Below are 27546 nucleotides of genomic sequence, written 5' to 3' on the forward strand. Positions count from 1 at the left end.
CGTGGGCGTGCGGCCGGGAGTGGGAAATTCAAGGAGCCGGGGCTCGCCGCCGGGCAGGGAGGGCAGCGCCGGGCCGGGACAGAGCGGGGGCCGCCCCTCGCGCCTCGGCTCCGGCCGCTTTGTCCGCGGATCTGTCCCGCCTTTGTCTGTGCCCGGCTGGGAGGCGCTGGGGCCCTTCGGGCCGGCGCTGTGTGGGGCTGAGGGGGAGGGGGCCGGCTGGCGGGGCCGTATGGTGCCGGTGCCGCTGTCCCGGGAGGCAGGGCCGGGCGGGGGGATCGGCGCTCTGGCGGGCGCCAACGGCCGTGGCGGCCGTTGGCCGGTGGCACCGAGCCCCCTTCCCCACGCACACACACACACCGCCGGCGAGCCCCGGGTGCCCGCGGCGGCCGCCGGCTCCCTCGGGGCGGGCCGCTTGCTCCGTGAGAGGAAGTAACGGCGAGGTCTGCGGGGGCGGGGGGGAACGAAAGGCCCGGCAAACCGCGGGCGTCTCCTTCCCTCCCTCCCTCCCCGGGAAGCAGGGCGGAGGGTGAGGTGGAATAAGACGTGGTTGAAGAAATGGCCGCGCGACGCTGTCAATGGGCTCCTTATTCTGGCGGTTACAACGCCGGGAATCACTTAGCGTTTCTGTCCCAGGGAAAGCCGGGCGGGAAAGAAAAGGCGGAGGAGACAGTTATTTAAAAGTTAAGGCTAGCAGCCGGAATATATAAATAGGAGCCTGACGGTTTCATTCTAACGTTAAACTTTTAGGCGTGTTCTCCTAAACCTTATGTGCCCAGGTGGGTAGCGTTCGCCTTGTGTTCACCGCCTCTATGGTTTCCTTCCGCGCAGGCCGAGCAGCGGGTGGGAGTTGGGGTGCTGTTTTTCAAAGCTGAGTCGTGCCTTGTCCTGGTATGAGGCACGAGAAGGAAGCTTGCCACAGCTCGTTCTGTGGAAAGCCTCTCGGCTACAGTTCTGAGATGATAAACACTCCTTTTCTTTGTGCATGCTGTTGGTGAAAGCATGCTCCAGGTTGAAGGTTAGCCTGATAGTTTTCTAGTCAGCATGGAAACAGAAATGTGCTCTGTAAGTGATGTTATCTGATGCCCTTTTGGAGCTCAGCTTGAAAGTGTGGCTGCTCTAATATCTTTTTGGCCATTATAAGAGTACTTTAGACTTCTGGAGGCATGAGGCCTGGGGGTGGGGGGAGCTGACAGGCTAAAAGGCCCTGCTTGTTAGTACTAATTTGCTTATTAGTACCAGCGAGGATGTGATAAGACTTGATGGACTAGAGAAGGTGATCATTCAAGACTTATCATGTCCCTCTGGTTAATTGGTGTGATAAAGTGTCCCAGAGTGCTGTGCAACAGTTTCTGTATACTTGGGTGAAGAGTTATATTGGCAGTTTGTTTCCTTTTAGTCTTCTACCTTATAACCAACAATGAAAAGAAGTCCTTAATTCAGATTATATTTATTTTTATTAAAAAGAAATATTTGAAGGCTCTTGAAAGCAGAAGTCAAGATTCTGGCTTTCAATCACAATATCAAATGTTGCAGTGTGGGGAGCAGAAATACCTCTTGGGTTGCTCTGATTTTGTTTGGAATAAACAAAAAACGTTTCTCCATGTGTGGGTTTGGTTTTTTTTATTTGTAAGAGCTTTGGGGTCTTTTCCCTTCCAAATATTTTACTTCCAGATGTTGTACAACTGGGGGGGTAGAATTCCCCCCCCCCCCGACTCTTTCCTGGAAAAATTTGTAATTTCTCTGCTTCTGTGAAGACAGCATAACTACAAGGTTCCTAGAGACACAGGCGTACCAGGATTGTCCCCGCTTGCTTGTTAGCACTTGCTGCTTACAGTTGTTCTGCATTTCCAAAATGCTTTTCAAATATCAATCAGGACAATGCAGAGTCAGTCAGTGCTGTATAGCAGTGGCAATATTGTCATGAGTACATGAATGGTAGGAGAACTGCAAACACAGCTGAAAGGGCAGTTATTTGAAAAAGGGGGCCTGAGGAGCGTTCCCCACCACCCCCCTGTTAAGCTCAGTTGCCCAGCATAATGTATTTCAGCCTACTGGGTGGTTTGATGGATAGTAGTCATTTGGAAGGAATAGGCACTGTGCACAGTGCGAGGTCATCTAAGAGATAAATATGGGGGGTGGGGGAAGGGTTGATAAGATTTCTGGATGCTCTCATTCAAAGAAGCCTTAGAAATCTTTCATGACTAGGGTGCAGAAGGCTTCAGTGGGGAGTTTAGTCTATCTTGGCTTGATCAGTGAGAGTTACATAATTTCTAATGAAAGTAAGATTTAGCTTATGTGCATAGTAAGCAATTTGGCCTGAAACTGAACCCCCAGCATGAGGGGTAATACAGCAATGTATGGCTGCCTCAGACTTTCTGCTAGTAAGTCACAAGATTGGTTCATTTAGCAGTGAGAAAGCATGCTGTAATAGGGACACCCTGAAAAAAAGTGGATGTGAAAGAGCAAGAAGTTGGAAAAGACTGTATATGATTGCAAAACTGAACAGCAAGTGCCTGCCCTTACTTAGGGTTCCCAAAAAGGAAACCATACTTCTTTCCCATGGGAGCCTAGCATTGAAGAGACAGTAAGGGTGTGTATGTCTGACACAGACAGACCTCTCTAAGTGCTTGCATCTATGGCTCTGAAGAGAAGCTGACTGGAGCATCTGTTTTACTTTAAATGGTAATGGAGCTAGGGGAGGGGCCCAAATAACAGATCTATCAAAGACTGTCTGTAGTGGAGAAAAGCAGGCAGGATTTCATTTCTACTCAGTGCTTGCCTGGAAGCTGTCTGCAGACAGCAGCATGTTTCATTACATTTGCCATGCTACATGTATATGGAGTACAACCATTAGTGTATGCTTTGAGTTGCTTCTGGAGAATAATATTAATGCATGAACCCTAGTTAAGCTTTTCTGCTATTAGAAACTAGGAAGGCTTATTTCTTAATGGATCAACTGAAGGGAAATTATGCAAATCAAAGCATTCCTTGTGTAGTGCACTTAAGAATTCTTAATATGTTCACCCCCCCCCCCCAAAAAAAAATCTTCTTTGTTCCCACTTCTGTTAGTATGGGGGAGTGACAGGATATTCCTTTTGCCAAAGAAAACCCCTGGCTCAGACAACACTTTTTCCTCAAAGCGGTGTAATGGCATAGGAGGGTCTTTGACAAGTGTTCTGTACCTGTGGGTTTCAGTCCCACAACCTGGGGGGATCCTGACATGCCAAAAGCAGCAAAATAGCACAGTTCAAAAACCCAGACCCTTTTAAGGGGCAGTTGAAGCTGCCAGTTGTTCTATGGGAGAACTGTGTCCAGTCCATTGATCCTTCATGTGTTTGACAGCTACTAGAGATGTCTAGGTTGACAGTACAGACACGCTAATATTCCAGGGGCAGAGTTGTGGGAGATGACACTTCATAGTTGGCATCCCCCCCCCCCCCAAAAAAAAAAAAAAAAAAAGGAAGGGCTCCTCAGTCACACACCAGTAGTGTTTGGAAAGCCAGTTCTGCTTCTGGGCCTTCAAGAAGCAGGGGAGACACTGGTCCGAGTACTCAGAGTATTCAGGGTACACTTAAAGTATGTGGATGGTCACATTTCAACCTTGATTAAAAGTCTTGCAAATTTTAGATCCTTTTTCATGTGAGAAGGGGTTGTCCTGCAGGAATTTGGGACTCTGAAGCAGCAGTCTGCTTGCTGAATCCCAATAAGTGTTCACAATGAGAAATTATGTCTGCTTAGTAAAAGTTAAGTGGTACTGTCCTAGTTGCTGAGAATGTGTTCAACTGATGCAGTCAATTAGACTTTTGATTAAAGATAGGAGGTTGAGCAGAGCTTATGAAAGGGAGTGAGAAAGCTCCAGAGAGGGTATTTATGTCCCTTGCTAAAATTACGTGTGGTCTCTGCAGAGTAGTGTCTCCAATCCAATAGTAATAGTCACTAACATGACTCATCTGGTTAATATATTTACTGAAGTTTGTCTCATGAGACAGCAGGACAGTAACTTTCCCATTTGTTCTGCCCAGTTGATAACGACCTAAATATTAGAACAGACTGGGCCTCCAGAGACTACTTAATTTATCTGGGCTTTTACTTGACATTGCTTGTCAGGATAGGTGGTATCAGAACAGGGTACTGCTGAAATTGTCTGCTGACTCATACCCCTCCCATTTCCTTGTTAATGATGGTTCATGTCTAAAGTATCAGCCATAAATGGCTCAATTAGCACAGAGCGGAAAAGCACAAGTTGTATCTTAAAGACAATAGGGCTTTGGGGAGGGGGTGGTGTATAAAACTTCTTGCATCCCTGTGTACAAATGTTCTGCTTCAGCCAATGGAAAAAGCTTGCATGAAAAAAGGTTATGTTCTGTGGCTTTTCCTGTCACAGTTTTGATGAGTCAGAGTTCCTCAGCTAAGTGGAGTGGTGGTGGTGGGGGGGCATTTCTGATGAAACAGACCTTCCTTTGTGTTCAGGCCATGTGATTAATTCTTGATAAGATGTAGGTCAGGAGCACCGTTTGTTTTCTTCATTGTATGACAGGAAAAGGAGGGGAGAGCAGGGAAATTTTACAGTGAAAAGGGGATGGGATGAACTCCTCATCTCCTTGCAGCACAGGCCTTTGAATAGATTGGGATCATCTTGCCAGAAGAGAGGCATTGGCCATGAAGGCAGAAACAGGGTCTGTGTGTCAAATTCAGATTTGAATGATAGGACAGGAAGTTCAGATTCTGAATGAAATAACCCTATAGCAAGAATTAAAGCTGATGCTACTGACTTACACTTTCTGTAAGGTTGGGATGAAATAGCAAGGCAACAAAGGAGTAAATTGTGCTTTTTTTTTTTTTTTTTAACTGAGGTGCTCTGAGCTCCTCAGTAGGATGTCAAATACTCAGGTGCTTAAAGAAACAAGTAACCTCACTGTCTTTTTTTTTTTTTTTGTCCTGATTGCAGCTAATGGCTTTTCTATTTCTTTTTGCAAATCATGCTTGAACAGAGGCAGTGGGCTTTTTAATGTTTGCCCACTTGTAGGTGGCCTTTCTAGCTATAAGAGCTAGAAACTCTTATATTCTTGGGTTGTTTTCTTCCTTCCCCTCTGTGTGTGTTAAGTGACTGTAGTTCTCAGAAGCTTCTAAGAACCAGGGGTGCTAAGACCACCTGCAAAAGCTTGCCAAGCTTTTTTTTTTTTTTTGAAGAAAGAGTTGAAACTGAAGATGATAGAATGCTAATCAAAGCCACAGCTTCATCACCTTCGTTTGAAGCCACTTTTCGTTTTGAGCAGTAATCAAGAAGCATGTGTTTTGTGTGGGACTGTCTGGACTTGACTACTACTGAAGGTCTAATAGACAGTTATTTGAATCTAAGGCTAAAGGAAAAAAGGAAGCTTCATGGTGACTTTCTGCAAGTTGCCCTTTGGCAAATTCTTGTGATGCTGGAATGTGTGGACTATGCTGTTTTAAGTTCTGTGGTTTTCACCTTTTTTTTTAATTTTAGACAAAATAATGAAATAGGAGTTTTGGTGCCAAGAAGAGAATGTCAAGAATGCTGACAATCTGTAGTCCTGTGCCTTTTTCCTGGATGAAAGGAGGCAAACAGCTAGGATCTACTGCATTTATTTTAAAAAGTTTCCACTGCACAGCTCTGTGGCTGCATGCAAGAATATGGGGAATTCAAAGTTTGCCTCCCCTTACATGAAGGGACTCCTGTGTCTGTGAAGTGTACAAATACAGTTGCAGAGTGGTGTGCATGGGACTTAAAATAAAAATAAAAAAATCTTTGTCTAGTGTGTCTGACAGATTTCTTAGAAGTTGTTTTTTTCATTTCTGCAGTTTCACTTTTGTTTTTGGTTTCTGCTTCTCAGAGTAAATAACAAAAAAACCTTCCTGTGTTTGTCATTCAACAGGACAATTCTTGGATTATAACAATAGTTTATGTCCAGATTGCTCTAGGGAATCAAATCTGTGATTTGAGGTGCTTGTGCAAACAGCAAGGCAGTGCCTCAGAACCCTCCTCTTAATCTTGTTACTGTTTTGACTGTGTTGCTGTTAACTGCTGTTTCATCTCAAAATACTCCTCAGTTCTTATTGGATGAAAGTGCCGTGGCATAAAACTTGGCAGGGATGTAATAGGTCTTCTGCAGAAGAGAAGGGAGGAAAAATCTGCCATTGGAGACTTGTGAGTCTGGAAATCTGTAGAGGATTTAAAGGAGAAAATGCATTGCAGTGCCATACTGGTGCCTGGTTTTGATACCTTATAGATGGAGCCTACATTTCTTTTGTTTAGGATTATACTTAGGACCACATCTAAGTATAGATAAGTTTCATGCAGAAACAGTTGCAATTAAAGGAAATAAAAATCCATCTGAATAAAGATTCCAGCTGGAATACCAATTTGAGAATAAGCGTTTGGAACCTATCCCCCAAATTTGACTAGAGTTAGAGGTAACACTTTAAAAAAAAAAAAAAAAAAAAAATCTTGATAGGATGCTCCTTTCCCTCCTGGAGGATATGAAAGATTGTGAGGGAGGGGGAGTTAATGCCTTGAAGGGAACGTACACTTGCACCTAGGAATTGCTTTCTTCTGGTCTTCTACTTTCAGCCTGAGCTGGGGCTCACATGGAAACTGACTGAAGAGCATATAGTCTGATTTCCTCCTAGCTGATCTTGTACAATGTGTGGCTGTAATCTGTGCATCATGGATGCTGCTGAGCAGAGTTGTCTGTTTACTAGCTTGTTTGTTATTAAAGTGGCATAACTTTATTTAAACCATAATCATTTTGTGTGTCCTGCAGTCATATATGCACAACTGACATTTACTGCTGTAGAAATTGACTGTAGGTGTTTCTTACAATACTATGCTTTTTTTCTTTTTTAAAGGCTGGAAGAGACAAATATGAGCCTACTGCTACATCAGAGCATGGCACAAAGAAAAAGAGGAAGGAGAGAGACATGGATGAGCTGAAAAAGGAGGTCTCAATGGTAAGAGCATGAGGCAGGGAAAAAACAGCTTTAAGATTGTTCTTTGCCTCCAAAGCCCTGCACCTCACACAACTTTTGGAGGAAAGAGCTGTTGAGCTGACAGCATGGTGACTGAAGGCAGTGATCTTCCTTCTGGTCCCCTGTATCTCCAAGCCAGACATCCTACAGGTATTTTAGTCCAGATGAGCGTGCAGTAGGCTCTGAAAACGTCACTTCTTGAAAGGCACTTGGCATAAAACTCAAGCGTCTGGTTGCCTGTGTTACGCATAGCAAAGTGTAGCTGCATTTCCTCACTCAGGCTGTCTAGATAACAGCAGTGCAGGCTTTATTGTGCTGTCATGTGGATGAGACTGCTATTTTCACTCCAGCTGAGGAGTTGAGTCTGTACGGCTCCATTTGCTGTTGGCCTCTGCTCAGACCTCAGTAGTAGTATTCCTTCTAATCACATATGATGCTGTGGTGAGATTTCCATCCCTGTCTGTGAATGTTGGATGATGTGCATATGTGTATAAGCAGAATCCAGCTTAGATCAGCTCTCCTTGAAGTTGATAAGGTTTTGTTGATGTGCTGTGGATTTTGGTCTGGGCTCTCACATTTTTGGCCATGCTTGTTAGGGAGAGGAGAGGCTGAAATTTGCTCCAGGATCAGGTTTTCTGTTCAGTAGCAATGCTAGCTTAGTGTCTGTTCTCTCCAGCACAAGTGTTTATGTAAGGCAGTGCTGTGCACCAATGGGGAACTTGATGCAGTTGAAAAATAACCTGGCTATAAAAGGAGCCTCTTTAGGGGGAGAAACACTGCTTAAGCTGGCAGTGTTACTGAAAGCATGTGTGAAATTACAGGGCTAAGCTTTTGTACACTCCTGCCTTCTTTCCTGACACGCTGTGCCCCCCGCCCCGCCCCCCAAAAAAACACTGAGAGTTCACAGAATCTGCAGGGAGGAGAAAGACTGCACTGAGATGTGGTCGGAGTTTGTTAGAAAGCTGTCATATCATCTCCAAATAGCCACAAGAACACTGATAACAAGGCTGCCTAGAGTTGCTGAGTGAGATAGAGATTCTCTTTGGAGAGAAGATAAGCTGGAGTCTTGCTGTCTCACTGAGCTGTTACTGAAGGGGGTTGGGGGGGGGAGAGGAGGGAGGCAAATCACTGAGCTCTTGCTGACCAATTTGTAGGGACTGTTATCTTCCCCTCACTGTTTTTTCTTTCAGGATGACCACAAGCTGAGCCTTGATGAACTTCATCGTAAATATGGAACAGACTTGAATCGAGTAGGTAGACTTCGTTTTCTGTCCTGCTTTGTCTTGATCTGAAAAGGAACAGTCTCTGCTTAAAGCATTTCATGAAGGGGAGATTTGGGTGATCTTTTTTTTTTTTAATCTCAACTCCTCCAGTTAAGTTTCCCAGGCTTTGGGAAAATAGTTGAGCTCGCAAATACTTCTCTCTGTCCTCCCACTATGCAGCCTGGCTGCAATACTTTCATGACTTTGTTAGAAACAAAGTCACTGTTATCTGCCTCTGGATTGTTCCAAGGTCAAGTTGATTCTTGGATTTTTCCCTTAGAAGCTTTTAATAAAGGCAAATGTTTGTCTCCTGTTGCGAATAGTCTAGTGAGCTAGCACATGCCCAGAGACTAAATGGTGGCCAGTGGCAGTTAAAATTTTACTCTCCTCATAAAAAGAGGTGTGTAATTGCCCTGGCTAACCCTGAAGTCCAGTGCAGTAGCACTGCAGTGGTTTCATACCTTTGCTCACTTGCTTTTTATTTACTAGGGTTTTTTTTGCAGGATTGCATATAGCAACAAGCCTGTTCTTACTCTGTAAGAGCATAGAGACTTGCATACTTCTGTCAAGGACCTTGGCTTCTAAAAGCTCAACTTCCTGGAAAGCCAACTGCCATCTTCATGGCCCCAGCTTTCACTTGTTCTATAATTTGGACTGGGCTGCTTCTCAGAGCTTGGAAGTCCACTGCTGTAGCCTACTTGTCCTGCCTTCCTTCAGTGTTTGTAGTTCCATGGTCTGCAGGCTCCTCATGTAGCATGCAACATCCTCTAGCTCCTCTTTCAGTGTCAAGCTTTCACATCCTGCAGTTGTGTTGCAGAGCCCTGGCAGCTTTACAGGCTTCCATTCCTTGTTACAATCTCCCTGTTGCTGTAACAGGATTCCTGCATTTTTGAGCTGAAGATGAATGAGTTCAAAAGTACCTTCTCTGGTCAGTCCTGCCACGATGTCCCTGAAAGGAATCCCTCTTCTCTCTTCACCTCACTTTTAGGGTTTGACACCTGCACGTGCAGCTGAGATTTTGGCTCGTGATGGCCCAAATTCCCTCACCCCACCACCAACCACTCCTGAATGGGTAAAGTTCTGTCGGCAGCTCTTTGGAGGATTCTCACTCTTGCTGTGGATTGGCGCTATTCTCTGTTTTCTAGCTTATGGCATACAAAGTGCAATGGAGGAGGAGCCCAATAATGATAATGTAAGTAAAAATGTCTGCTTTACCTCAAAGGCAGGCTGAGCAGCCTATTTGGCTCCAAGCAGATCTATTTCCTCTAAGCATTCAGTCCAGAAACTTCTCCCATAAGCACGGGAAATTTAGTGGGTGACCTTAACATGTCTTGGAATGCTTCCACATAATGAAAGAAACAGCCGACTTCCTTCATGCTGTGTTAGCAACATTAGCTTGTGGGCAGTCTTTGTGTACAAAATGTACAGAGATTGCAAGTACTTTCACACTTTGCAGTGGGGCACTTAATCACCAAGCAACTGATCTGGAGAAACTGTAGGCCTTTCAGCCAGATCATGTTCTCAGCCACTCTTTCTGTTCCTTGTAGCTATACCTTGGTATTGTGTTGGCAGCTGTGGTTATCATTACTGGCTGTTTCTCTTACTACCAAGAAGCAAAAAGTTCCAAGATCATGGAGTCCTTCAAAAACATGGTGCCTCAGGTATGGAACAACTCATTTGCTTGACCTGCTGAACTGTAGCTCACTTGGGGCTTTTACCTGCTTTAAACATGGGTTTCAATTGCAAAAGGCCTGCCTTGATGGGAATGGTATGTATTGGTCTTTAGCAGACAAGATGTCTCTTGTGCCAAGCTGTCAGTGTGGGTAACTTGCTCTTAATGTTGAGGCATATAACACCCCCTCCAGTTATGCTCCCAGTGATTATGCTAATAGTCCAGAGCATTGTGAGTTCTGGAAGTTTATTAACACTTGTAGGACGCTTTCTGGCTAGTCTGGGGAGTACAGTAATTTGGGTGATGAGTAAGCCTTAAAACCCAAATTCCTTCATAAACAGTGTCAGTATCATACTTAACCATCTTACTGCCATCCTGGCAGCAAAGAAATTCAATATCAAAAAACCAGCTATTTTTCTTAAATCACATGCCTGTCTGAGGTGAACATTACTCTAAGCAGAAACTTCTTAGAACCATAGAACAACTATTTTAAGAGACTCAGTTTCATGCACCTTCTTAAGAGCTGCCTTTGATATGGATTGTTTCATTACTGTCTTTCAGCAAGCTCTTGTAGTCAGAAATGGTGAGAAGATGAGCATAAATGCTGAAAGTGTTGTAGTTGGAGATCTGGTGGAGGTGAAAGGAGGAGACAGAATTCCAGCTGACCTTCGGATCATATCTGCTCATGGTTGCAAGGTACAGTGGTAACCATGTCTCTGAAAACCTCATGCCATAATGAAGGATGATAAATTAGTCTGGTTTCAAAGAATGTCTTCTATGCTGTCAGTGGGTGGTGGAAGAGAAAGGTGGGAAGTACATAGTGTTAGCCTTTATCACTGAAGCATCTGTCTGCTTGTGTATGAAGCAATAATCTCTTCCATGCAGGTGGACAACTCCTCTCTCACTGGGGAATCAGAGCCTCAGACCAGGTCTCCAGACTTCACCAATGAGAACCCACTGGAGACCAGGAACATTGCCTTCTTTTCTACCAACTGTGTAGAAGGTATGCAACTATCCTAGTTTTGTAAAGTATTAACAGTGCTAGGGAATGAACTGCTTAGGTAAGCAATGTGAATGCTGTTCATGGTTAGTGCACTAGTTGGGAGCCCAGTCCTATTGTACAAGAGCAGGCTGGAAGTTCCCAGCAAAGGCTTATGTCCATTCTGACTACAATACTGTGCAATGGGCAGAGAAGACTCTACAGCACTGCTAACTGGTTTCTTGCAAGAGTTACACATCTGCTGGGAGGGGCAACTCAGGCTGGAGAGAGTGCAGTAAATAGGGGTTGTACTGGCAGCTATGTGGTGGATCTTTAAGCCTGACTGTCTAAATACAGCAGTGTTAAAGTGTAGATACCAAGCGTGAACCAAAATGGTCAGGCAGAGCTATTGGAAATAATACAGCTGCTGCAGAAGGCAGGAATTCCAGAACATCTCGGGCAGAATTTCCTGTAGCAGCTCCGAGTGTGGTGGTAGGCACTGCTTGTGCTAAAGCCCGTGGTATTTTATCCACATCCGCAAGGATATCAAGGTATGACTATCCTGTGATGGTGCAGAAGTTGACTCTTTACCATATCATGTTCTCTCTTGACAGCAAACTGCCCCAAAAATTAAAATGTATTTAGTACTTGGAAACTTTCCTACTCTTCTTTCCCCTCTCCTTCTCTCCATCCCCCCCTACCCCCAATCTTGCAATAATGAGGCATATTCTTGATCTTCCTCAAGAGTCTTGGAGAGAAAAAAATAGGCCTTCTATTAAAGAAGGGAAGAGGGCACCACCTACTTCTTGAAGATGGCTTCCTCTAACTCTCTATGCAGTTGATACTTGAACCGAGTGGATTCTTGATTCTCTGGGATAGAAGGGAGAGGGCATACAATATAGTCATGCAGGAATCCTGTGCCAGCCCTTTAAACAAAAGTAATTGGAGCTAGACAGTAATAAAGCTATGGTGGGAGATTTTGGCCTAGTCAAATGCCCACCTGCGATATTTTGGACAAGGCTTGCTGAACTCCAGGACAGGCTGAAGGAACCCTTGCGCATCTGTTATTAGTTTGTACTCGGTATAGTATGTTTTAGGACAGGTTTTGTTTTTTAAAGTCTGCCTCTCTTCCAGGCACTGCCCGTGGCATTGTCATTAACACTGGAGACCGCACTGTGATGGGCCGTATAGCGTGTCTGGCTTCTGGACTGGAAGGGGGGAAAACTCCCATTGCCATGGAGATTGAGCACTTTATCCACCTCATCACTGGGGTAGCTGTGTTCCTGGGCGTCAGCTTCTCCATCCTCTCGCTCATCCTTGAGTACACTTGGCTGGAAGCTGTAATCTTCCTCATTGGGATCATTGTTGCCAATGTCCCTGAGGGACTGCTTGCAACAGTCACGGTGAGTGAAGTTGGGAGAGAAGGTTGAGTGGAATGGATTACACACATGGTTCTTAAGGAAATAGTGCTTGTGCTTGGTGTGTGTTCTCAGCAGTAAACCTTATTCTTGGTGCTGAGTGCATAGGGCCAGGTCTTATAAACTTGCTCTCAAACCAGTTGCCCAAATCAGTGAGGTGCCAAGGTCATGTGGATGCCAGGTTTTGCAGCTGTTTAATGTAGGTGTGTCCCTAATTTATAGATGTGCATGGAGGCTTGGTGTCACAGAACTGAAATGAGCAAGGCTAAGAGTTCTGAACTTGTCTTCCTTCACTTTTTCCATGGCAGGGAGGGGCCCTTCCATTAGGAAAACAGTTGCTTTAGGGTTTCTTCTCCATACACACACATCAGTCCCTCCAACCCTGAAGGACTAGCAGAGCATCCAGTAAGTTTCACTCTAGTCCAGCTCTTGATCTGGGAGCTGCACAGGGTCTTAAAAATTTGATTTCCCAGAGGGATGGTGGGAGTATCTAGGACTGCTCAACTGTAAAGAGTGATGGTGGACAGGGCTAGATACCATGAAGCCCTAGGGTGCAGAGCAGCAGCTGAGTTGAGGAATGAAGAGTTGGGATCTAGCACCAGACAGCTTCTGGTGAGAAAGGGTGCTGGGGCTGCCTGCTTGCTGTTTTGGACCTCCTTGTACATGGCCCATCTCCACCTGTTTTGAGAGCTTCTGTGATTATGGAGCTGCAACACTAGCTAAAATGTTAGTCTAAGGTGTGTTTCCTTCCTAATGCACTGAGAAGCAGAAGACTGAGCCTTGTGAGTCCTTTTTCTTGGAGCTAAAAGGCACTTAGCTCTGTGGCCTTGTGCCCCAGAGCTCTGTTGGGATTGTTAAACTCAAGGACCCCACTCCAATCTGCAACAAGCAGCACACCTGTGATGCAGTACCTGTAAAAGTGTACAGCACTTTTTTCTGGAGGTTTTGTGGAGAAGTGCAGTATCGTCTAAACCTAGCAGCTGGACCAAATTGTTGCTGCTTATCTTGCAGTGGGAGGGTGAGCATGGAGGAGTTAAGGAATCACTGCAAGGCATGCAAGTTTGTCATCTCATGTCTGCAGTGAGTTGGGTAGCAGTGTATTGGTGCACAAGGATATCTAATCTGTTGTCTTCTCCTTTGCCTCCAGGTATGTCTGACGCTAACAGCCAAGCGTATGGCTCGTAAGAACTGCTTGGTAAAGAACCTGGAAGCTGTGGAAACCCTGGGCTCCACGTCAACCATCTGTTCTGACAAAACAGGCACTCTGACGCAGAACCGCATGACAGTTGCGCACATGTGGTTTGACAATCAGATTCATGAGGCTGATACCACAGAGAATCAGAGTGGTAAGACTATCTCTTTGCACTTGAGGCATCTCATTGTAAAGGGCTTATTGTGGGCCTTCCTGTACACCTGTGCTTCTAAGAACTCCTGTGTTTGTAGCTAGCCAGTCCAAGTCTGGTTCATAGTGCAAGGATTTGTAACATGATCTATAACTAGCATTAAAGGCTTAGCGTGACCTGTGGAGTTTTGCACAGTACCATGGTTGTTTAATCAATTAATGACATATAGGCTGCTCTTGCTCCAAATTTCTCCATTGGAGTTTGAGACTCAGGAATGTTCAGCCCCTTAAGTCTGACTTGTAGGTAAAAATACTTTTTATTCCGTTCTTGAACACCTGATTATTTTTTCTAAAATATACCAAATGGAATTGCCTGTCTTGGGTCATACACACAGCCTTGAAAGTGCAAACAGAAGAGGTATTGACCCTGATAATAACTACTTGAGACTGGGCATATGCTGGAATTTGCTATGTTGAAATAGTCTGCTACCCTTAAGAACAGGGGTTTTCCCAGAATGTCCTGGCTGTGGTCAGAGTGGTAGCAATGAATGAAATAAATGTAAGACTTACTAATATCTGGAAGAAACTTCCTGTTAAGAATCCGAAATCTCGGCATGCTATTCCATTGAAAGAGAGGTACTTACCTCTCCAGAACTACATTTAGTGCAGCCAAATTCAGAATTTCTCTAGCTCTGTCATCCACCTTATGAAACATTGTTGTTGCACCATATTACTAACATGATCTTTTTTCCTACTCCCTCCCTCCTCTGCCTCAAAGCATCATGCTTGTAGGAACCATTTCTGAAAGCTGCTTTCTTCTTAGTTGGTACTTTGTACTAGTGGTTTAAAAAAAGCTGTAAATAAAGTATTATTTGGAAGCACTCAGATTTGGTTTGGTAACACTTGGCTTGGCTGCAGTAGAAATAAACCTATGTGATTTCCCTTCAGGGAAAGTATATTAGCTTACAAATTATCTGTCTGTTCAATTCATCTCCCTTGAAGCCAGCTTAAGAGCCAGCATGGGTGAAGTAGGATCTCTCTGTATTTAAGCATCATTCCTTTGGGAGCTATTCCATTCAGTTCCAGGTGACAGATAAAGTGAGATAACCTAGAGAAGGAACTCAGTATTGCTTCCTCATCCCCCTCTGAAAGGATGTTACTTGTCCAGATTTTCTTGTTCTTGCTTTTTGTTGTCAGCCTAGCTTCTGCTGCTGCTGGATGCAGCTGTTATCTGGAATCTTGAAAGCAGAGGTATCTTCTTTCCATGTAACCATTTTATCCTCAGATCTTCTAGTAAAAATCAACTGCTCACCAGGTACCTGGAAAGTAGTAGGGAGGGGAGGAAAGAAATGTAGTGTGCTAACAGGCTATAAGCGAATTTCCTTTTCCTGTGAGGTAAAGAAGACGACTCACCATTAAGCCTGTTTTCTTGACACTCTTCCTCTGCTTTCAGGTGCTTCCTTTGACAAGAGTTCAGCCACTTGGACTGCCTTGTCCAGAGTTGCAGGTCTCTGCAACCGTGCTGTGTTTCAAGCCAACCAGGAGAATGTGCCTATTCTTAAGGTGAGTTCTTAAAAGAAGCACTTGTCATATTCCTTCTCCCCACCCCACATGATAGTGAGGCTAAATACCATGTGTCGGGAGCAACTGCAGAGTGGACAGGCATGTGCTGCTGTTAGTTTTTCATGCAGTCTAGCACTTTAATAGCCCATTTGCTGTGGGCAGAGTAGATAAGACTGGGAAGACATTTCCCACAGCAAGCTCCCTGCTGTATGCTACTATCTACAATCTGTTTGGCAAGTAGGATATTTGACAGAGCTAGGTAGTGTGGTTAGAGCTTTCCTAGGCAGTTAGCATTGCCTGTCCATTCCAAGAATTACCCTTTCAGTATTTGTATATTTAAAAGCAGCAACACCCAGTTTTGGAAGCTGGGAGAATTGGACACCAGAGGTGGGGGAGCAGCAGGTCGTGGGATTGTTTGTGTTTAGCTATTCTGTTCCCACTGGCAAATCTTAGCTTTTTAAGCTTTTGCTGGTTCAGCACTAGTGCAAATTCTGTAGAATCAATCCAGGTTCCAGCGTCTGAACTGTGACCTAGCCAGGGCTGAAATTAATGTACAAAGAAAAAAAAATCATCTGATGGACAAAGGGGACAGAAGTGTGAGGAACAATGGGTTTAAATTGCAGCAGAAGAAACTCAGGCAGGACATTAACAACATTCAGATCTCCAGGGCTGAGAACTCTCACCCACAGTCTCTGCCAGTGCTAACCTTACTCTGGAAAAAGGAGGTTAAACCTTCTCTGCCAGATGCTTTCTAAGTTGATCTTGTCTTGAGGTGGGAGAGTACATAAGGGTGTGTTTCTTTGTGTGTGTCATTAGTCTTCATCTAGTGCTTACTATATGTCACTTGAAGAATATACCATGAAGAACAGCAGGTAGTTGAGAAATCGCGTATCCTAATTCTTCTCAAAGTTCCCTTCTAGCCTCATTTTCTGACTGCACCTAGTTATCTGACTTTCTCTGCCCTTTAAAAAGGGACTTGACTTTGGCATCAGAAGACTACTGTTCTTTCAGACCGGAAGGCCTGGCCTTCTGAAATGCAATATTTGTTGTCAGTGCTAGATAACAGAATTGTCCTTTGCTGCTCCCCTATCGGGTTATGTTGAAGCTAGAATTGGGCTGATATGAATATGCCCTTTCAAAATGTGTGATCTTCTGTGGTGAGTCCACTGGTATGTGCTCTAGTTCATTATTCCTTTCTTTTTTCCTCAGAGGGCAGTGGCAGGAGATGCTTCTGAGTCTGCACTTCTAAAATGCATTGAACTGTGCTGTGGTTCTGTCAGGGAGATGAGAGAAAGGTACCCCAAAGTGGTGGAAATACCATTTAACTCTACCAACAAGTACCAGGTAAGTGTGTGCCCTCGTGAGGGAGAGCCATCACTTGAAGCATTTATGTAAATTCACATGCAGTGTCTCAAAACTTGTTTTGGCACCAAAACCTTATCTAGCCAGCACTACCTGTAGAGTACCCAAGACTATGAATTTAAGTAACAAGTCATGCTCATTTTACATTGTGTAAGTGCTTCCAGAGCTGCCTTGACACTGAAGTGTCAGCTGCTGGAAGAAGACCAGGCGTGCTTTCTGCCTGTGCAGTCAGGGTGCAGGGAGAATAGAAGAGCTCAAATCTCGGAATCTGCATGCAGAGAAGTGATCTTAAAGGTAGAACATGGATACAAGAAAGCCCCTGCCGCAGCTGTGGTTATGTGGTAGTGTTAAAGAATATTCAATAACTCCCCTGTTTGCAGGCATCTTCATAGTGCTGGTGAATGTGAAAACTAGGGCAGAATGTTGCAAGTTGTTCTAAGCTACTTTAATCACAAAACACTAAGTGATGGTGCTTATTCATGAACTTTGCTTCACATGTTTAGAAAACTGTTCAATTTCTTCTACCCTAGCTGTCTATCCACAAGAATGCAAATCCAGCAGAATCCTGTTACTTGCTGGTGATGAAAGGAGCCCCAGAGAGGATCTTGGATCGCTGCAGCTCCATTCTCATTCATGGCAAAGAGCAACCACTGGATGAGGAAACTAAAGATGCTTTTCAGAATGCCTACCTTGAGTTGGGAGGCCTTGGCGAGAGAGTGTTAGGTGAGGAAAAGCAGTCCTAGTAAATAACAAGATCTGTCCCTCACACTCGTCTGCAGAGTCCTGCAGATTAAATGTAGGGTTGTGCCCTGTTCCCACAGTGTAACCGTAGCGCTGGGTCAAGGTCACTTCAACAATTCATATAGGAACAGTCCTGCCTTCAGCTTTTAATCTAAAAGGCAGCCTGCAGGGTCCTTTCTTTTCCAGCAACTGGGTTGCCTAGATCAAAATGAAGCAAAGCTTTTGGGATCTTCAGTTTCCATGGGCCCACATCGTATTAGATTTGCTCCACTGCACGTGAACCAAGTTGTGGCTAGGTACCTAGCAACAGCTATTAGTTATCAGAATATGAGTGTGACTCCTATCTCAGCAGCCCTGGCTAAACTCCTGAACACTGAAGCTGCCCTATTGTTCTTGTGTAGCTGTTTGCAGAAGCAGTAAGTGTTCGCTGCTCCCCATCTCTGCCTCCCAGTATGTAGGAATAGAATAAACATGTCTTTAAATGTGTTGCAGGCTTCTGTCACTTGGCTCTACCTGATGATCAGTTTCCTGAAGGCTTCCAATTTGATGCAGATGAAGTAAACTTTCCTGTAGAGAAACTCTGCTTTGTAGGACTGATGTCTATGATAGACCCTCCTCGTGCTGCTGTGCCAGATGCTGTTGGCAAATGCAGAAGTGCTGGAATCAAGGTAGCTTCTTCCTGGGCTGAAAATAGCCTTGCTTTTAAACCTGTGTGTATAAAGAGCTTCACATATCCTGTGCAATGCTGAAGTGTGAGTGAAGGGAAGTATTGATCAGATGCATTTCTAAAGATCTGGTTGTTCAGGGTTTAACAAATTCTTCTTAAGGCTTAATATCCCTGAGTTAAATTCCTAGGATGGTATTACATGCTGAAAAATGAGTTGGATGCCAAACTCTTAGTGCCCTAACAGTACACTGATTATTTGATTTTTGTCCCAGAGCATTTGATTTGGCTCATGTGTCCCATACTACTGACTGAGCAGGGATGAGCAAAGCACAGATTGGAAATGGAACTGGAAATCTGACTCAAGACTACAAGTTTTATTGTCCATCCACCTTAAACCCTTGCAAACTGGTAATAGGTTATATTGTCTGTACCTCAGGCTTGCTCTTTGCCAGGACCATTTTGTAGAGGAAAAGCCACGTGGCCTTCATTGTCAAGGGACCTTATCTCTGGGGCAGTGCTGCTCTGTGGTATAGACAAGGCTTTCACAGCAGTCTGCTGTTTGTATTTCAGGTTATCATGGTTACTGGAGACCATCCAATCACTGCCAAAGCCATTGCCAAGGGTGTCGGCATCATCTCTGAGGGCAATGAGACAGTAGAAGATATTGCTGCTCGGCTCAACATTCCTGTCAGCCAGGTCAACCCTAGGTACTGACTGGTGGGGAAGGGCAGGCAAGATTGCCAGAGCTGCACAGAGAATAATTATCCAAGACAATAAGAAGCAAGTGCTTAACCTCTCAGCATCTTGCCAGACATGAAAAGCTCGGCATCTGCTTAGCTCAGCATGTTGTGGCTCTTCAACATGTATCATGTGCTATGTGAAGAATGCACAAAACTGTTTTGAATATGTTTGTAAATACCAGTCTCTTGCACAGAGGAAGTAGTTAGGGATAAGGCCTACATAGAAAACTTGAGCAGTTTCTTTGCTCCTGTTCCACAGCTGCCTGTCCCCACATTAGGACAAGGAAACAATTGGCTGGGGGGATATCTCTTTTGGGGAGCATAACGTTTTTTTCCCTCTAAGCTGAGCATTTCCCCCATTGGCTCGTGTCACTTGTAAGCTCTGTGTGTTGGCCCAGTGTAGAGAGCAAGAAAGAATAGCTAGAAAAAAGGGCATGGGGGAGGGAGATGGCTGCCTGGGGACTGTTGAAGCAATGCTGCTGCAGAGTCTGAAACCACAGACCCCTGTGATTTCAGATCTTAAATAGAGGGTAAGTCTAGTTTTGCCCCCAAACATACATTTAGTCAAGCATATTTAGTAAGAACTGCTTATAGGTTCATGGGAAAATTCTGATAGAAAATGACTAGTTAGTCACAATGCAATCTGAATGGGCTAAGAAAGGTCAACTCTGGTTAACTGTTTTATACTGTTTAGAGAAAGGAGCTGAAATGCTGCCTGTAGATTTGATCGCTCAAAGCAGAGTTCTGTGCCTTTTGTGCTCAAACTCTGTTCTGAGTCTGATTACAGGTGGACAAATAGAGCAGGTCTAGGGCTGGGTGGTAGAATTGACAGTAATTGGTCACTACAAGCAGAATCAAGGCATTTAATGTGAAGATGGAATTCCCTTTCTTCTTAGGGGTTAATGTTTTCCTTCATAGCCTCATGTAGAACTGAGACATCCTAAGAAAATGTGGTTTGGCATAAGCAGGTTGTTTGCAGAATGGCTGGGCTGTCTGCATTGCATAGCTTGACCCAGCCTCTGTTTGGGCTGGAGGGTAGCCACATAGCTTATGAACTGTGAATAGAGACACCCTGTGGACTGAATTGCTTGGGGAGGACAAATATTGTGGCTGAATTCCTCTTTTTATTGAGGGTAACTTCATAACCTAGTAATGCAGGCTGAGGATCACTGGGCTGTGTGACTGAGCATTTTAGCAGCTGGCTGTAAGGGTGGGGAAGGAATTTCCCTGTCTAAACTGTGATGTCACTAGCTGCAAGAATAATCTGGACCTATAAGGGATGGTATGCTGGGTTAGAGAGGTGGTATTTTGCCATAGCATGCAGGGTACCAAACTAGTCTAAATATAAAGGTTGCCTACTTTTGTTGTTGAAGTGCATAAAATAGAGACTGAACTGGCATAGCAGGAGCTCTCTGTGAAGAGCCAAGTGTGGATGAACAGTTTGTTGCAAAAAGGATTGCCTGCAGAAGACCACAGCATCTCTTCTGATGTTGAAAGCTTACTATCTGAGTCAGATGTTCCCTTCTTGCAGGGAGAGCAAGAGCTGTGAAACAGTCTTTGCCTTGATGCCTTTAAAACCATAGAAACAACTGGGCTGCTCATGGGCTTCTGTCTGTTTGGCACTATCATGTTGCCTTTTTCCTTGCATTGCCTATCTGTCTTTAAACTTAGAGCATCAAACCTCTGTGCAGGGGCTGCCTGGACTCGTATTTAGTCACATGCAGCAGGAGCTAGATCTCTCCCTTACAGTACTGAAGAGTTCATAGGTTAATGGGGGCAAATGCAACTAAAATTATGGAAGTTAACTGGTGATTACCTTGTCTCTTGATTGCAGAGATGCAAAGGCCTGTGTTGTTCATGGCACAGATCTGAAAGATATGACTAGTGAGCAACTGGATGACATTCTGACTCATCATACAGAAATTGTCTTTGCCAGGACATCTCCTCAGCAGAAGCTTATAATTGTGGAAGGCTGCCAGCGACAGGTAAAGAGCAAGAGAGCCCAAGGATTTACATTAGAGAAGTTCTTAGACTTGCATATAAACTACCAACCAGTGTTGCCTTCTGAAATGGCAGGGCTTAGCCTTCTTGGTGTCCTCAGATAAAAGGCCAGACAAAAGACTTTGGCCTTTGTCGGCAGCCATGGCTGTAAGTGCATCTTGCAGGGTTAGTTCTGGCTACTCTGCAGTACAGAAATGGGTCTTGTAGGAAGCGTTGTTGCAAGAAGTTAATGTACTTAATTGCTAAATACTCTGATGGTGCTTGGAAGAGAAAAAGATGCAACATGGCTATAAACTTTTCAACATCTCTTTTGGAGAGAGGAGCATGATTCTCTTACAAGCCTGATTGTCTTCCCTGCACCCTTTTCCAGGCTTCAAAGAGAAACTGAGGTCTCTCTACTGCAAAGTGAAATAGCTTTCTGCTTCCTCTCCTGGAAGACAGGAGAAACCTGCTGCCCAAAACATCATATACATGTTTTCAGTCTTTCCTACCTCTCTCTTTGTGGCTAGGGTGCAATTGTAGCAGTCACAGGTGATGGTGTAAATGATTCCCCAGCTCTGAAGAAGGCAGACATTGGTGTTGCTATGGGTATTGCTGGCTCAGATGTCTCCAAGCAGGCAGCTGACATGATTCTGCTGGATGATAACTTTGCCTCCATTGTCACTGGGGTTGAAGAAGGTGAGTTTAACTTGTGAGCAGTGGTGTCCAGAAACGTGGGGGCATGCTTCAGCAATGTTACTTACTGATTCCCTCTGACATAGAGGTGTCTGAAGGGCTTTCCTTCATTTGAGCCTGTCTCTGACAAGTGTTTTCAAGGGTGGGGGGAAACATCTTCCTGCTCTCTTCAAAATCTTTTGCATTTCTATGGGACCTGCACTGCCCTTTGGAACTGGTAGCAGTGGAAAAGGCTCCTGAATTCCTATCTGGCTATCTACCTCTCCAGAGAGGAACAAGGTGGGAAGCAGTTGAGCATCAAAGACTTTGTCCTTTTACCTATCACTGCAACCTTGCAGTCATCTTTACCTGCTGAGTCTGACAGATTTCATTCTCTGGAGTAATAGCTCTCAAACAGGAGCAGAAGAGAGGGTACCTCTAGGGGCTCTTATGTGATCTCTAGAAAGCAGGGTCTGATATCCTACTACTGTATGCAGTGAACCCTGACTGTGGTGACCAAGAATATTGCTCTGTATAGGTGGTAGTGTGCTTGGAGTACACAGTCCTTGCATCCTCGTGTAGCACCCTTGCATGCAAGAGAACTCCCCAATTTGCTGCACTAGTGCTTAGCTCTGCAGTCTTGCCACTGCAGCTGCCTGAGCTATTTGGCTGCCTTCTGCTGATAAGCAAGAGTTATTCTTCTCTTTTCCTTGTCCCAGGTCGTCTGATCTTTGATAACCTGAAGAAGTCCATTGCTTACACCTTGACCAGTAACATTCCTGAGATCACACCTTTCTTGATCTTTATTATTGCAAACATACCCCTTCCACTGGGAACAGTCACTATCCTCTGCATTGACTTGGGCACTGACATGGTGAGTCTTCCCATCCCACAAGAAATGTGTTCTAGGTACCCCTTGAAAAGACAGGTGGAAGGAAAACGTTCAAGTGTATTGCTTACTCTAGTGTTCTGACTTGAAATAAGTGACCACTTGATGCTCCTGTAATCCACCATCCCAATCTCTTGGCTCTCCAAGTCAGGATGCTTCAGTCTTATCTTGAGGACAAGCTGGGGAAGAGAGTGAGGTCCTCTGAATCCTACAGCTGGGGCTCTTGAGCAGTACTGGTTTTTAGGCTGAAAACAAGAGGCAGGGAAGGCAATGTGCAGTGGAGAATAGAAACTGTTCTAACAGCTGTCCTACCACCCCAAAAGGTTCCTGCTATCTCCCTGGCATATGAGCAAGCAGAGAGTGACATCATGAAGAGGCAGCCCAGAAATCCCAAAACAGACAAGCTGGTGAATGAAAGGCTGATCAGCATGGCATATGGGCAGATTGGTAAGCTGGTCCGTTTGCTCTGGCACCGATTTGAACTTGGTGGTGGTGAAGGCTTATGCACCATCCTCAGTCAGTGACTGGTCTGCTTATTTTGGTCAGGCTGAGGCTTGGGATGTGTAAACCAGAACCTTGGGCTGCTGAACTTGCTGTGATTCTGCCCCCATGGCACATAACAGTGGCTTGTGCAGCTTGAGCCATTGAATTGCTTTCACAGTAATTTTGTTTAATTGCTTACCACTGTAAAGAGCTGGCTGACAACCAGCTCTCCTCTGGTTCAGACTTGTTTAGCAAGAACATAGATCCCATCGTTAATTTAATTAGAAGTAAAGGATTCTCTAGCATATCCCTAAACACAGTATTAGGAGCCTTGATTAAAGGCAGCTACAAAGATGTGCCCAGTTCGCAGGATGGGAGCTCATGCTTAATTGCAGCAGACCTTAGGAACCTTCTTGACTGTATTTTGCAAGGGGTGGGGGTGGGTGAGGTTTAATGAGAATACAAAGAGTTTTATCTGGTGTCCTTGAGTACCATGCCTTCATAATGCAGGGAAGAACATAGGTAACTCTGTACAAAGTTGGGAGAAGGAGCTGCTGAGTGAAAGGGGTGCAGCTGGGCTTGATCTTAGTGTGAACTATTTCTACAGCTGCTGCTTGGGAGGCTGAGTCCCACAAGGAGCTATTTCTGATGTGATTGGAGTTTCCAACAAACTGCTTGTCTGTTATGACTGCATCATGCAGTAGCTTTATCATTTTTATTCCCCCTTTCTCATCTCATCAGGTATGATCCAGGCCCTTGGAGGTTTTTTCACCTATTTTGTAATCATGGCAGAGAACGGGTTCTGGCCTTCTGGCTTGCTAGGGATCAGAGTTCAATGGGATGACCGATGGATTAACGATGTGGAAGACAGCTATGGGCAACAATGGGTATGTCTCAAGGCAGAGCTTGCCAGCCAGAGTGCTAACATGTCTCTTGAACTTGGTGTGAGCACAAGAGAAGAAAGGCAGTGTATCAGAATTAATGCTCTTTGCTTTCTGTCTGCTTCCTAGACTTATGAACAGAGGAAGATTGTGGAATTCACCTGCCATACAGCCTTCTTTGTCAGCATTGTGGTTGTGCAGTGGGCAGACTTGATCATTTGTAAGACCCGAAGGAACTCTGTCTTCCAGCAGGGGATGAAGTAAGTAGGGCTGTCCATGGAGCATTTAGGTTGGGACTCCATGTTTTTTGCAACACATGGGGGTGAAGAACTACAATGCCAGCAGTGCCCTGGTAGTGGATAAAGGACTAGGTGGCTTTTTTGTAGTATCTACTGCAGTCTCTCAGGCTGGGACAAAGTGAAGTGCTGATCTCCAGTGGTGTTGTCTGTGGGGACTGACCCACCTCAAATGCCTGTGGCAGGGGGATATTCCAGCACAGCAGCTTTGTGCAGCAAGTAGAGCAGCTGAGGTCTCCAGAGAGACATGGCATGAATCCCAGCCTTCTGAACTTGTGATGAAGGTAATGGCTGGTTGGCCTGGTTGTGAACTGGATTATCTGCCTCCCTAGAGATGAAGGCTACCTTTGACAACTGTGCCATCAGTTTGAATGGCCTGATAGCCTCAGCCTGATGGACTGCTGGACTAGGTCAGAATGTCTGCTTCCATTCACTACTGTATGGTAACTAGGTGGTTTTTAGGAAAAGTAATTCATGAAAGTTATCTGTCCCTGACTGCTTTCCTGTTTCTTCTACTAGGAACAAGATTTTAATATTTGGTCTCTTTGAGGAGACTGCTCTAGCTGCCTTCCTCTCCTACTGTCCGGGGATGGATGTTGCTCTAAGGATGTATCCCCTCAAGTAAGTTGCATTATACTTACATGTAAGAGAACCACAGAACAGTAGCACTTGGGTGGGGAGGCAGGTAAGGGGAGATGACCTAGTCTTAACCCAGAAGATCTCAAGCTAGAGGAAATGAGTGAACTTGCATTCTGGCACACCAGGGATCTGCTTTTCTTTACTGCTTGTAAATGCTTGTGGAGATCTTGTAGTTCAGTGCCCCACTAAACATGAGCGGTGCCACTTCGGTTGCACTAGTACGCTTTGCAGCTGCTGTTGTATTTGCATGTTTTTTTGTTTTGTTTTTATGGGTAAGGGGCTGTAACTCTAAAGAAAACAGTTAAATTTTTTTAAAATATAGGCCAGACTCTCTTCTTTTCTGAAGAACTGGTGACAATGTCTTGTGCCTTTTCCTACTCCCCAGAGAACTAGCATAGGCTGTAGAGCTTTTTGGAAAGGTGCTACATCAGTGCAGGTGACCAACTGGTGCATAGGAACTTTCCCAGCAGTTGGGAGGATGGCAACATCTTAAGCATTACCAACAGTGTTGCAACGTTTCATGGCAAGGTTTAGTCTTGAACAAATTTTTAACAGTTCCCTGGGCTTAGGTCCATGAAATTCTGAATGGAATGCCAGATGTACTAGGACTTTTTGCCATGAGAAGTGTTGTATGGGTTTGGTGTTAAAACATTAGTGTTTTCTAACAAGAAATCTGGCATCCACCCAATGTCTACAGCAGCTAGATGTTAGCATGTGTAAGTCATAAGAGGAAACCAATGCAATTCAAATGAGCAAGGCTATGGGTACAAAGATTATGTATACTTAGAGGAAATATTACTAGATCAGTAGTGGTGGGGTGCTGGCAATGAGCTGGTCAAAGGTGCTATGGCATACTTTTGGAGTTATAATCTGAAAGTGGATTAACTGATTAATGCAAGAAATTTGGTGGTAATTGTTGGCTCAGGAGCTTCTTGACTGAACCACAGCCTTATGGGAGTTGGCAAACTGGCAAGCTGGGACTTGCTTGCCTTCCAAGATCTGCGCTCTTGTGCCATTGACATGCTCTGTTAGGCAAGGAGCATCTCTGCAATGCACTGCCAGTGTTCTCACTGACTCTTCTCCCAAACAGACCGACCTGGTGGTTCTGTGCCTTCCCGTACTCCCTCATCATATTCCTGTACGATGAAATCAGAAAGCTGATTATCAGACGCAACCCTGGTGGTAAGAATGTGCTGCTAAAATCTGCATGTTTCCTTCCCCCATCCTTCTTGCGGGTGTGAGCTCTAGGGACTCTGACAAAGCCCAGGGCCCTGCAGTGCTGAGCACTGAACAGGATTATAGAAAGTCCCTGTCTTGTAGATGTTCAGTCCCTCACCTGGATTGTGGAGGGGAGCTGTAGGGTTAAGTGCTGTTGCTTCAGGAAGCCTGCTGGTTTTGCTGGAGTGAATATAACTAAAGGCAGACAGGATTAAAGTTGGAAAAGGAGCAATACTGCTGTTTTACTGACTGTCATCCCTACTCGCCATCTGACATGTAAAGCAGATGTGGAAAATGTCCTGCATGCTCAGTCTTCTGCTAGAAATGTTTTTGGTGTGCTTTTCCTTCTTTGCCCAGCTGAGCTGGTTGGGACTGCAATGAGCTGCAAGGCAGTTCTTCCCCACCCCAAAACTTGCTAGTGTGCCCCCAACATTGGAACTGGTTCAAATTCAGGACTTCTTCTGTCACCTTACTGCCTTCTCCCCCAGCATGTGAAAGTACCAAAATGCTAAACTAGATAGAAAAGGTGGATTAATGCTTGGATAGTTTAAGAAAGTCAGAGCAGGGCCTGAAAGCTGTGGAACATCAACAATTTGGCAAGATTTTCCATTATGCAACAGGGCACTTAACTTGGCACTTAACATATGTGCTAGTGTCAGAGCCTAAAAGGAGCTCTTGTGAACTTCACACCCAGTCTGTCTTGTAAGATTAATCTTGCTCTCTTCCCTTCTTTTCCTTTAGGTTGGGTGGAAAAAGAGACTTACTACTAAAAAGCAATTGTAAAACATTCCACGCACAGCCCACCACCACCTCTCCACCATCTCCCCTGTGTGCATACTTCATCTTTGTGAGCACAGAATTGTGCCTGGGCAGGAATGAGCTGAAACTGAAGGAAATGTGAAGCATGGACTGGAGGAGAAAGCAAGGGGGAGGGGGGAGGGAGTGTCTGACCATCAGTCCATGGGGCCGAAAGATTGAGTAGTTTTTATGTGCCTTTTTTTTTTTGTAAAAGGAAAGAAACTGAAGATTTTATATGCAGATTTTTACAAATAAAGATGGATTATAAGAGGATGCCCCCCCACAGTCTTAGACAGATGTTTTCTCAAGGCAAAACTCTGTTCAGGGCAGCGGTGAAGCCAAGCAGAGGACCAAACTCTCATTAAGGTGTGAGAATGACCACACAGGTTAGTACTTGGCTTCCGATCTCCAGCAGGGAAGCAGAGCTGCTTGACCTGGAGATAATAGTGCATGCAGTTCTTAAAGGCCTTTGTGCATCCTGCTTTGTAGGACAAACAGCTTGCAAGTGCTTGTCAGCTTCTATAACCCTATGTATTGACTGCCTTCTGCAAAGTCTTCTGCCATGCAAATGTAGCCTCAGAGGGAAAGAAGAACTTGTGGCCACTCTTAGCGGCTGCAGCATGCTTACTGGTTTCAGAATGAGAACAGGCTGCCACTGACTGGCAGTTGGATCCAAACCTCCTTGTTCTTAAAATCCCCAAACTATAACTTTCCTAGCTGCTTTGCTAAGCAGAGGCTAGTGTTTCCTAATGTCCTCCTTGCATGAACACCTATTTCAGAGTCTGTTCCAGCAGAGTATTGCCTCTGTCCTGCTGCCATTGGCTCATGTCTGCAGTGAATGGACAGCAGAGCCTGGTTTGCTTTGAGGAAAGAGTACAGGTTCCTTCTTCCACTATCCAAAGTTTCCCTTCCCTCTCTTGCTTTCCTCTAGTTTGTTCTGTTCTTGGAGTT

The 27546-nt window shown here is 44.8% G+C and overlaps 1 protein-coding gene across 1 annotated transcript; it reads left to right on the forward strand.

Moving 5' to 3' along the window:
• The first annotated feature begins 6875 nt into the window (after positions 1-6875).
• Positions 6876-26878, forward strand: LOC112965930 (sodium/potassium-transporting ATPase subunit alpha-1). Its single transcript, XM_026065466.1, has 22 exons — positions 6876-6972; positions 8181-8240; positions 9241-9444; positions 9800-9913; positions 10486-10620; positions 10810-10927; positions 12038-12306; positions 13469-13667; positions 15117-15226; positions 16436-16570; positions 17119-17311; positions 17822-17997; positions 18567-18703; positions 20571-20721; positions 21247-21415; positions 22111-22265; positions 22604-22727; positions 23505-23650; positions 23774-23904; positions 24460-24561; positions 25670-25761; positions 26539-26878. Exons 1-22 carry the CDS (start codon positions 6943-6945, stop codon positions 26565-26567), a joined length of 2979 nt encoding a protein of 992 aa, XP_025921251.1. The 5' UTR covers positions 6876-6942; the 3' UTR covers positions 26568-26878.
• Positions 26879-27546: the final 668 nt, after the last annotated feature.

Source organism: Apteryx rowi, unplaced genomic scaffold, assembly GCF_003343035.1.
Source record: "Apteryx rowi isolate R43461 unplaced genomic scaffold, aptRow1 scaffold_228, whole genome shotgun sequence".
Taxonomy (NCBI): Eukaryota; Metazoa; Chordata; class Aves; order Apterygiformes; family Apterygidae; genus Apteryx; species Apteryx rowi.

Excerpts from the sequence above, each read along its gene's own strand:
- LOC112965930 (XM_026065466.1), top strand. The coding sequence starts at position 6,943 with ATGGATGAGCTGAAAAAGGAGGTCTCAATG. Across the intron at positions 13,668-15,116 it reads TACCACAGAGAATCAGAGTG|GTGCTTCCTTTGACAAGAGT; the intron begins GTAAGACTATCT and ends CTCTGCTTTCAG. Across the intron at positions 23,905-24,459 it reads GTCTTCCAGCAGGGGATGAA|GAACAAGATTTTAATATTTG; the intron begins GTAAGTAGGGCT and ends TTCTTCTACTAG.